General features: G+C 42.4%; 1 protein-coding gene across 1 annotated transcript; it reads right to left on the reverse strand.

Annotated features, from left to right (window-relative positions):
* Positions 1-10743: 10743 nt before the first annotated feature.
* Positions 10744-11676, reverse strand: LOC118971348 (olfactory receptor 2A14-like). The gene has a single exon (XM_037012420.2). The coding sequence runs from the start codon at positions 11674-11676 to the stop codon at positions 10744-10746; it is 933 nt and encodes a 310-aa protein (XP_036868315.2).
* Positions 11677-12378: the final 702 nt, after the last annotated feature.

Genomic DNA, 12378 nt, shown 5'->3' on the forward strand with positions numbered 1-12378 from the left:
GTATAACTACAAAGCAAAACTGAAGGATCAAAACTGCAGCAGACTCACAGACTCCAAGATGGGACTAGCAGTTACCAAAGGAAAGTTTCAGGGAGGGTGGGTGAAGAGGGAGAGAGGAGGGAATTGAGGGGTATTATGATTGGCACACATGGTGTGGGAGGTCACAGGGACGACAGTGTAGCACAGAGAAGACAAGTAGTGACTCTGTGGCATCTTGCTCCACTGATGGACAGTGACTGTGGTGGGATGTGGGGGGTGAATCGATAATATGGGTGAATGTAGTGACCACAGTGTTGCTAATGTGAAATTTTAATAAGATTGTAGATCAATGATACCTTAATAAAAAACAAAACAAAAACATGTACCTATGCCCAGCACACAGTGGCATGTTAGGAATGCAGCTGCTGTATTTTGTCCTTTATAACCAAGGACCTTTCTAAGCATTCGATCATCAAGATTTATAGTTACAGTGATCAGTCAGCTGAGAATCCTACAGCTCATGGTCCAATGGTTATGTGAAGAGCAGCTCCTGTAAATTTCTTCCCAAATGAGATTCTTTATAGTAGAAGCAACCTGAAAAATAAGAGTCAAAGGTTACAGCTACATTACTGGAATTCCATTCAGTCTCCAACAATTGATTTGGTTCATCATCATATATCATATGACCAAATGTCTCCCAAGGTAATGCCACTCAAGATTGCATGCTTCCATTGGGCCCTGTCAGGTTCCAAAGGTGGTGTTGATTTTGGCAAACATGACTTCACCATTTAGTGCAACTGGCATAATTGAGTGACAAATATTCTCTAGCTGTGAGTCTCTCTTAAGGCACCAATGTAATACTAAATTTTCCTATTGTGTAACCCATTTATTCATTTGTTTACTCACAGCAACTATTTCTCCTTCTCTCCATTTATCAGTGATTTTACCAGGTTTCTACCTTTGGAAGGGATGTTAGTTTCAGCCACTATGCTGTTACAGATTCCTGATAGCACCACCGGTTTAGCAAGTGTCTCTTAGTCAATCCCCCTTCACACAGAGTAGGGGGTGGGCTATCTCAGTGCCACTACATTCATTGTCAACCCCGTTGGCTAGATGGGCATGTGAAAACACATGCATCCCACAGCCTTTACAAATTCTGGCATAAATGTTTACAAAGTATAGCTATATATACTTTTTAGAATCATTGCTTATGGAAACCAAAGTTGCAGTCCTGGTCTGGAAGCAACTGTTTAAGGTAGGAAAACAGGAAGTTGAGATAACAAGGGAAAGAACTGTATAGTGGTAGCAGGAACCTCATCCACCCCCTTTGCCTTGGATCCCACCCACCCCCAAGGAAAGTGGAGGAATATTGAGTGGAGTTCTCCAGAGGCGCTCCTTGTGTTAAGTGTGAGCACACACCCATGAAGAGATATAAGCCAATCCATGTTTTTATTTCCTCCTATTTTAGATAAAAAATGTTCTGACTGCCTATTCCAATTCTCTATCAAACCATCACTCAGAGAATGATATGCAACATAATACCTATTTGATAATGTAGTATCTCTTTGCCCATCATTGAATAATACAGACTAGAAAGTGCATTGCCTGGTCTAAAGAAATGCAACATGGTGGTCCAAATAGGTATGGAGAACATTAGCTCACCAAACATATTTATAATGGCTACTTTGACATCTTTGCCTATTAAATCTATTATCTGGGCCACTCGAACAGCCAATATCTGTTGCCTGCTGTCTTCTAGAGTGTGAGCCAACTCTTCTGTTTCTTCACAAGTCTCATAATTTTTTAGATAAAATTCTGGGTACTGGTACTTACCCCACATCTGAGCTGGACCTTTTTGTTGTTATTTGGTTACTTGTTTATTTGTTTATTGATTGGCTGGATTATTTTAGTTATGTCTGTTCTCCCCTCCACCTACACTTCAGTGTTAAGTGTTAACATCAGAGGATGTTGCTTTTCAGGGGGTGCACCCTGGGGTATGCTACCGTCCCCTGGGAGGAGATGGTTTTGACAAGGCTCTCTTTGCCTATTTCCCTGACCATACCTAGCTGTTACACTCTACTACTTGGGAGCTGGTCTATTGTTTTCAACAATGCTTTAGGGTACAAATTGCTCCAGAGAAAAATTCAATTAATATGCACTCCAGTGAAGGGATCCATCAGAGGTCAGTGTCTGAGATTCCTTCTGATGCCTGAAGGGTCCCTCTCAGCTATTTCTCTCTCCAATTCTCCCCTGCAAACTAGCCAGCCTACAGTTTAGCCTGTATCTCTATCAGCAAGCTCTTCCATCTGCCTTTTACCGTAACCTCCACTATTTTTGAGGGCACCCTTAGGCTTGAATTTCTCCACACTGTCATAAGTTTCTGTTGTAAATGAAGTCACGTCCTTTGTGAGAGATTATTAGGTATTTGATGGCTGGCTTGCTTTTATCTCCAGGCAAAACCTGAGTCCTGGGTTTGTGGCTTCCTGTGGAGACAATGGCATATGTCTCCCTGATTGGCATCCCTACTTAGGAGCTGGGTTCTTGGTGTGGGGCGGGGACCAGTAGGCTCAGGTCTTCCAGACTTGCCTTTCCTGGTATGAGACCACCAGATCAGAGTGGAAGCAGGGGCCCCAGTGCTTCAGTGGCACCATGCCCAAGGAGGAGCCTCTGTCTCTTGAGTGGGGGGTCAGGCAGAAGAAGGTGCCTCCATGCCTTTGCCTCACTCACCCAGCACTGAGCCTCAGTAGCAAGAGGCCTGGGGGCAGGAAATACTGCTGTCCCACTCTCCAGGGAGAGAGCTCTCTGGCGGGGCGTTAGGGAGAGGGGGGAGCCCTGTGGTCTTGGCTGCACATCTCTGGAGTGGAATTTCCTTCTCCACAGACAGCTGATCTTGGTTCGAATAGCACAGACTCTTGCTCTTCTTACTGAGTTTTAGATTTTCTTGAATAAATGTTTCTTCATTTTCTGTATGTTCTTTGGCCCATTTCCAGAGGCTTTAACGGGTTATTTAAAAATAATTCTCACCAGTCTCTCTGGGGAACATATCCACAAGAGCCTGTCACACTGTCACACCAGACGAAGAAATCCTCACTAGTGATTTTTATTGGGAGATGTTTATTGGGAGATATCATTATCAATGTCAAATAAAATAGTAAATACATCATTTGCTTCTAGTCATCTGTCTTCTTGACATCTCTTCACTTTTCCTATCCAGACTGAGGTAGTGGAGGATTTTTAAATACCATGACTAAGGACTGAACGGTCATCTGCCACAGACTCTATGACGTAAATTTTGGTGCCTTTTGCTACATGCAGTTGTGGTCTTGGTGGCTGCTTCACAGCCATCCTCTATGGCAAGGTTTTGGAAACATGTATCTTGCTGACCTTCACACATCTTCAGGACTCAGGGGCTTTGTTGCACCTTGAAGGGGCTGTCAGTAGGGCCTGTGGTCTCCACCACCTCCCTGGCTGCAGGGCTGGCGGGACCTCACACACATATCCCCCTCCCAGAGGCTACACTGAAAAGCCACATTAGTGTTTTAACCTTCAATAATTATAATTTGTTGACAGAGGATTTTTTTATTACTTTATTTTTACAACTGGAAACAGTATATGTTGGAAGCTGCATTGGGATTTGAGATATTATCTAGTTTTTCAGTCAGAGTTTGAAAATCTCATTTATAAGCATTATAAAATTTATTTTCATTTTATTTTGCTTTTAGAGATCAGGGCCTTCAAGTTTACAATTATAAGATATTCTTTCTTTTTCAAATTTTTTCATTATATTTCCTCTTAAAGACATGTTTTGAGAAAGACAGATGGAAGCCAGAAATGCCCAAATCTTCTTGGAAGCAAATGGTAAAAAGATATTTCGAATCAAATTGCAAGGCAATCTGTCAATAGCATGCTTTAATACCAGGGAATTGGTAGAAACTGAGAGGAAATTCATGCACAGTCAAAACTAGGCATGTTGATTTTCAAATTGACTAAGAAGAACCAAGAAATGAAGAAGAAAGCAGTACATACTATTAAACACCACTTTATATTTAAAGGAGAAAAGAGGCCAGATAGGCTGAACATAAGATGATTGAAAGTAAGAGAACTCAGGTGGGGGCAGAGCCAAGATGGCGGCATGAGTAGGACAGCAGGAATCTCCTCCCAAAAACATATATATTTTTGAAAATACAACAAATACAACTAATTCTAAAACAGAGACCAGAAGACACAGGACAATAGCCAGACCACATCCACACCCACTAGAACCCAGTGCCTGGTGAAAAGGGTAAGATACAAGCCCCGGCCCGGTGGGACCCAAGCGCCCCTCCCCCCAGCTCCCAGCGGGAGGAGAGGAGTCAGAGCCTGGAGGGAGAGGGAGCCCAGGACTGCTGAACACCCAGCACCAGCCATCTGCACTGGAGTGCAGACACAGTGCATATGGGGGGTCCTGGATAGTAGGGAAGCAAGACAGCAAGACCTGTGAGCAGGTCCCAAAGCCGGCACCCCTGTGACAAAGAAAAGCAAGTGCTTTTTGAAAGTCTTAAAGGGACAGGGACGCCACAGCTGGACGGAAGCATCCCGGGTCACAGTCCAGCGGCTGGAAATTCCAGGGAACTCTGGGCGAACTAACCCCTTGGGCAACAGCTCTGAGACCCCTCACGGAGTCAAACAGCCAAACAGCCCTCCGTCCATAACCCCTCTGGGGCCCCGCTATAGCAGAGCGACAGCCTGAGGCTGGCCACGCCCACAGCAAGGGAGCTTCCTCCATACTGGCCGGGCAAGATACAGAGACCCAGTCTACACGCAATTACCCAACACAAGCCACTAGGGGTCGCAGTTGTCCCAGTAAAGAAAGGCCCGGAGCAAGTGGAAAGTCTTGGCTCTCCCAGCTGACAGAAAGTCAATAGCTCATCACTGTACCTATCAACATGAAAAGGCAAAAATATTTGATCCAGACAAGACTAACCCAAACAGCTTCGACATCTTCTACATCTTCCCCTGAAAAGGAACCTGGGGAGATAGATTTAACCGGTCTTCCTGAAAAAGAATTCAAAACAAAAGTCATAACCATGCTGATGGACTTGCAGAGAAATATGCAAGAACTAAGGAGGAATAATACAGAAATAAAACAAGCTCTGGAAGGACTTCAAAAGAGAATGGACGAGATGCAAGAGACCATTAATGGACTAGAAAACAGAGAACAGGAACACAGAGAAGCTGATGCAGAGAGAGATAAAAGGATCTCCAGGAATGAAAGAATTCTAAGAGAGCTGAGTGACCAATCGAAATGGAACAATATCCGCATTATAGGGGTACCAGAAGAAGAAGATACAGAAAAAGGGATAGAAAGTGTCTTTGAAGAAATAATTGCAGAAAACTTCCCCAAACTAGGGGAGGAAATGGCTTCTCAGAGCACAGAGGTACACAGAACTCCCATGACAAAGGATCCAAGGAGGGCAAGACCAAGACACATAATAATTAAAATGGCAAAGATCAAAGACAAGGACAAAGTATTAAAGGCAGCCAGAGAGAAAAAAAAGGTCACCTACAAAGGAAAACCCATCAGGCTATCATCAGACTTCTCAACAGAAACCCTACAGGCCAGAAGAGAATAGCATGATATACTTAATGCAATGAAACAGAAGGGCCTCAAACCAAGATTACTATATCCAGCACAACTATCATTTAAATATGATGGCAGGATTAAACAATTCCCAGACAAGCAAAAGCTGAGGGAATTTGCCTCCCACAAACCACCTCTACAGGGTATCTTACAGGGCATCCTAAAAAGAGCACAGAACAAAACACCCAACATATGAAGAAGGGAGGAGGAGGAATAAGAAGGAAGAGAAATAAAGAATCATCAGACTGTGTTTATAATAGCTCAATAAGTGAGTTAAGTTAGACAGTAAATAGTAAAGAAGCTAACCTTGAACCTTTGGTAACCACGAACTTAAAGCCTGCAATGCCAATAAGTACATATCTTTCAATAATCACCCTAAATGTAAATGAACTGAATGTACCAATCAAAAGACACACAGTAATGGAATGGATAAAAAAGCAAGACCCATCCATATGCTGCTTACAAGAGACTCACCTCAAACCCAAAGACATGCACAGACTTAAAGTCAAGGGATGGAAAAAGATATTTCATGCAAACAACAGAGAGAAAAAAGCAGGTGTTGCAATACTAGTATTAGACAAAATAGACTTCAAAACAAAGAAAGTAACAAGAGATAAAGAAGGACATTACATAATGATAAAGGGCTCAGTCCAACAAGAGGATATAACCATTATGAATATATATGCACCCAACACAGGAGCACCAACATATCTGAAACAAATACTAACAGAACTAAAGGAGAAAATAGAATGCAATGCATTCATTCTGGGAGACTTCAACACACCACTCACACCAACGGACAGATCCACCAGACAGAAAATAAGTAAGGACACAGAGGCACTGAACAACACAATAGAACAGATGGACCTAATAGACATCTACAGAACTCTACATCCAAAAGCAAAAGGATACACATTCTTCTCAAGTGCACATGGAACATTATCCAGAATAGACCACATACTAGGCCACAAAAAGAGCCTCAGTAAATTCCAAAAGATTGAAATCCTACCAACCAACTTTTCAGAACACAAAGGCATAAAACTAGAAATAAACTGTACAAAGAAAGCAAAAAGGCTCACAAACACATGGAGGCTTAAAAACATGCTCCTAAATAATCAATGGATCAATGACCAAATCAAAATGGAGATCCAGAAATATATGGAAACAAACAACAACAACAATGAAAAGCCCCAACTACTGTGGGATACAGCAAAAGTAGTCTTAAGAGGAAAGTATATAGCAATCCAGGCATATTTAAAGAAGGAAGAACAATCCCAAATGAATGGTCTAATGTCACAATTGTCAAAACTGGAAAAAGAAGAACAAATGAGGCCTCAGGTCAGCAGAAGGAGGGACATAATAAAGATAAGAGATGAAATAAATAAAATTGAGAAGAATAAAATGATAGCAAAAATCAATGAAGCCAAGAGCTGGTTCATTGAGAAAATAAGCAAAATAGGTAAGCCTCTAGCCAGACTTATTAAGAGGAAAAGAGAGTCAACACAAATTAACAGAATCAGAAACGAGAAAGGAAAAATCACGACAGACCCCACAGAAATACAAAGAATTATTAGAGACTACTATGAAAACGTATATGCTCACAAGCTGGGAAACCTAGGAGAAATGGACAACTTCCTAGAAAAACACAACCTTCCAAGACCGACCCAGAAAGAAACAGAAAATCTAAATACACCAATTACCAGCAACGAAATTGAAGCAGTAATCAAAAAACTACCAAAGAACAAAACCCCCAGGCCAGATGGATTTACCTCAGAATTTTATCAGACATAGAGAGAAGACATAATACCCATTCTCCTTAAAGTTTTCCAAAAAATAGAAGAGGACGGAATACTCCCAAACTCACCCTAATAGCAAAACCAGGCAAAGACCCCACCAAAAAAGAAAACTACAGACCAATATCCCTGATGAACGTAGATGCAAAAATACTCAACAAAATATTAGCAAACCAAATTCAAAAATACATCAAAAGGATCGTACACCATGACCAAGTGGGATTCATCCCAGAGATGCAAGGATGGTACAACATTCGAAAATCCATCAACATCATCCACCACATCAACAAAAAGAAGGACAAAAACCACATGATCATCTCCATAGATGCTGAAAAAGCATTTGACAAAATTCAACATCCATTCATGAAAAAAACACTCAACAAAATGGGCATAGAGGGCAAGTACCTCAACATAATAAAGGCCATATATGATAAACCCACAGCCAACATCATACTGAACAGCAAGAAGCTGAAAGCTTTTCCTCTGTGATTGGGAACAAGACAGGGATGCCCACTCTCCCCACTGTTTTTTAACATAGTACTGGAGGTCCTAGCCACGGCAATCAGACAAAACAAAGAAATACAAGGAATCCAGATTGGTAAAGAAGAGGTCAAACTGTCACTGTTTACAGATGACATGATATTGTACATAAAAAACCCTAAAGACTCCACTCTGAAACTACTAGAGCTAATATCGGAATTCAGCAAAGTTGCAGGATACAAAATTAACACACAGAAATCTGTGGCTTTCCTATACACTAACAATAAACTAATAGAAAGAGAAATCAGGAAGACAATTCCATTCACGATAGCATCAAAAAGAATAAAATACCTAGGAATAAACCTAACCAAGGAAGTGAAAGACCTATACCCTGAAAACTATAAGACACTCTTAAGAGAAATTAAAGAGGTCACTAACAAATGGAAACTCATCCCATGCTCCTGGCTAGGAAGAACTAATATCATCAAAATGTCCATCCTGCTCAAAGCAATATACAGATTTGATGCAATCCCTGTCAAACTACCAACAGCATTCTTCAATTAACTGGAACAAATAGTTCAAAAATTCATATGGAAACACCAAAGACCCCGAATAGCTAAAGCAATCCTGAGAAGGTAGAATAAAGTGGGGGGGGATCTCACTCCCCAACTTCAAGCTCTACTACAAAGGCACAGTAATCAAGACAATTTGGTACTGGCACAAGAACAGAGCCACAGACCAGTGGAACAGATTAGAGACTCCAGACATTAACCCAAACATATATGGTCAATTAACATTTGATAAAGGAGCCATGGACATACAATGGGGAAATGAAAGTCTCTTCAACAGATGGTGCTGGCAAAACTGGACAGCTACATGTAAGAGAATTAAACTGGATCACTGTCTAACCCCATACAAAAAAGTAAATTCGAAATGGATCAAAGACTTGATTGTAAGTCACGAAACCATAAAACTCTTAGAAAAAAACATAGGCAAAATTCTCCCCAGGCAAGGGAAAGAAATGCAGAAATGAACTAATGGGACTATATCAAGCTGAAAAGCTTCTGTACAGCAAAGGACAAAAAGGTATCCTACAGTATGGGAGAATATTATTCATAAATGACAGATCCGATAAAGGGTTGACATCCAAAATATATAAAGAGCCCATGTACCTCAACAAACAAAAAGCAAATAATCCAATTAAAAAATGGGTAGAGGAGCTAAATAGACAGTTATCTGAAGAAGAAATTCAGATGGCAAACAGACACATGAAAAGATGCTCCACATTGCTTGTCATCAGAGAAATGCAAATTAAAACCGCAATGAGATATCATCTCACACCAGTAAGGATGGCTACCGTTCAAAAGACAAACAACAACAAATGTTGGTGAGGTTGTGGAGAAAGGGGAACCCTCCCTCACTGCTGGTTGGAATGTAAATTAGTTCAACCATTGTGGAAAGCAGTATGGAGGTTCCTCAAAATGCTCAAAATAGTAATACCATTTGACCCAGGAATTCCCCTCCTAGGAATTTACCCCAAGAATGCAGCACTCCAGTTTGAAAAAGACAGATGCACCCCTATGTTTATCGCTCCACTATTTACAATAGCCAAGAATTGGAAGCAACCTAAGTGTCCATCAGTAGATGAATGGATAAAGAAGATGTGGTACATATACACAATGGAATACTACTCAGCCATAAGAAGAAAGCAAATCCTACCATTTGCAACAACATGGATGGAGCTAGAGGGTATTATGCTCAGTGAAATAATCCAGGCAGAGAAAGACAAGTACCAAATGATTTCACTCATATGTGGAGTATAAGAACAAAAGAAAACTGAAGGAACAAAACAGCAGCAGAAGCACAGACCCAAGAATGGACTAATAGTTAACAAAGGGAAAGGGACTGGGGAGGATGGGTGGGAAGCGAGGGATAAGGGTGGTAAAAAAAGAAAGGGAGCATTACGATTAGCATGTGTAGTGTGTGTGGGGGGGGGGCACGGGGAGGGCTGTGCAACACACAGAAGACAAGTAGTGATTTTACAGCATCTTACTATGTTGTTGGACAGTGACTGTGAACGGGGACGTAGGGGGGACTTGGTGAAGGGGGGAACCTACTAAACATAATGTCCTTCATGTAATTGTAGATTAATGATACCAAAATAAAAATTAAAAAAAAAAAGAAAGTAAGAGAACTCAGGCTCCGAATATCAGTAATTCTCGGCTTTAGAAGTCTCCTGCACCATCAGGCCACATGCTCCCCTTCCTTTACATGGTAACGATTTACCTATTATGAGAACTCCGGCTTGTACTTCTACACCCCTTTCCTGGCTGTTCCCTGAGGAAGTGACAAAGAAACAGCGGCATGAATGTCCCCGCAGCCCTGCCTTCTGCCTCCCGACCAGCCTGCCCTTCCACGCGGCCCCACACGCTCTGCCCGGCCTCTGTTCCCAGGACCTGCGAGCCCGGTCAGCTTTGTTTTTGCCTGAGCCCCTCCTTTGTCTCCTTCTCTGGCCACACCTGATGGACCATCACATTTTAAAAAATACAGCACGCTGGGTCTGTGACTTGCATTTATTTCTTAGTTGTAACTTGGATGAGCAGAATGATTAATTTTGAAAAAGCCCAATATTTATCAATTTTTCAAATTTCATGTTTTGTGCTTTTTGTATCATCTCTAAGAATCTTTGCCCACTCAAGGTAATGAAGATACTTATCTCTTCTATTTCCTGAGGTCTATATGGTTTCAGGTTATAAGTTTAGGTCTGTGATATTCTATTTTAATGTGGCATTCATTACAGCACAAGGCAAAAAGTGCTCCCACCTTATTTCACAGGAGCAAAGCCCCCTCCCCATGCTCACCTCTCTTGTCTCATGTCTGCCTCCCCTTGCACAGCCCTCTCCGCAAGGCCCCCTTGACCTCTGCGTTCCTCAGGCTGTAGATCAGTGGGTTCAGCATAGGGTTAAAAAGACTGTAAAACAGGGAAAGGATCTTTTGCTGCACCTCAGGGTGGCGGGATTTGGGGGCCATGTACATGATAATGGCGCTGCCAAAGAAGAGCCCCACCACGCAGAGGTGGGAGGAGCAGGTGGAGAAGGCCTTTCTGCGGCCCTCCCCAGACTGGATCCTCAGGATGGCACCCAGGATGCGCGTGTAGGACACCAGCACCAAGCAGAGGGGCCCCAGTATGATAAAAATACACGCGGCAAAGATGACAACCTGGTTGAGCCTGGTGTCAGCACAGGCCAGCTTGAGGACAGACAGGATTTCACAGAAGAAGTGGTTGATTTCATGAGGTCCACAGAAGGGCAGCCTCAGGATGAGAACCACGTGGACCAGGGCCAGGAGGGAGCTAAACACCCAGGAAGTGACGGCCAGGACCGTGCATGCTCTCCAGCTCATGATGACAGAGTAACGTAGGGGGTGGCAGATGGCCACATACCGATCATAGGACATCACCACCAAAACCAGGCACTCAGTGTGAGCAAAGGCCAGATACAAAAAGGTCTGCATTATGCACAGAACAAAGGAGATGGTTCTTTCCTGACTCACAAGATTTCCCAGCATCTTGGGGACATTGTTGGAAGCATAGGACATGTCAACGATGGCCAGGTGTGAGAGGAAGAAGTACATGGGGGTGTGCAGTCTAGAGTCCAGGCAGATGAGCCCCAGGATCACCCCATTCCCCAAAAGGGTGAAAGTATAGAAGAGAGAGAAGAGTCCAAAGAGGAAACACTCCAGTGCGGGATTGACCTGGAATCCCAGCAGGATGACTTCTGGGATCCATGTCTGGTTGCTTCCCATGCTCCTGTGGCAGAGATAGACAAGTTGACGTCCATAACAGGAGGTCAGGGCTGTAAGGTAATCAAGACACATGTACTGAATGACACAGAGTGAGCATTAGAAATACATTACTTTGTACGGATTACTTAGCACTTATTTCTAGATACATTGTAAAAACTAACTTGTTATGCTCACATGAATCAGAAAAAAATTCCCTTTGCATCAGTAGAATAATAGGATACTTGTATAATTTATTATAGATGATAAAATATATTGTAACATGTAATACATTATTACATACTCTACCTAACAGAACACACAGACATGTGCTTGCAAACACTGTTTCTGAGAACTCAGGTATGTGGCTTCCCTTCGGGGGTGAGTCTGAGGTAGTTAGAGGAGAGAGGTCCTGACAAGGTGTCTGCAGTAGGAGACTTTGCTTGCTTGTCTTCTTGGTCCAAGATATGAAACAAGTAGGGTCCTCGGTTCTTTAGATGTTGCCTACTTATCCACTTACCTTCTCAGATTCTTTTTTGCCAACTTATTTCAGATCTGAAATCCCTTCTAAACAATTTCTCAATTTTGTAACGTCTCCAAGCCTTTGTAAGCCGCTCCTTTGCAGTGGAAGACTGATATTCCCCAGAAGCATCTTGGTGCGTCGTTGCCATCTTCAGGATTGGTAGTGTTCTTCTCAAAGTTTTATTTACTCCTTTAATCAGCGGT

This window comes from Manis javanica, chromosome 6, assembly GCF_040802235.1.
Source record: "Manis javanica isolate MJ-LG chromosome 6, MJ_LKY, whole genome shotgun sequence".
In the NCBI taxonomy this organism is placed as follows: Eukaryota; Metazoa; Chordata; class Mammalia; order Pholidota; family Manidae; genus Manis; species Manis javanica.

Bases quoted from the DNA above. Each gene is read 5' to 3' on its own strand.
- LOC118971348 (XM_037012420.2), bottom strand. From the start codon at position 11,676: ATGGGAAGCAACCAGACATGGATCCCAGAAGTCATCCTGCTGGGATTC.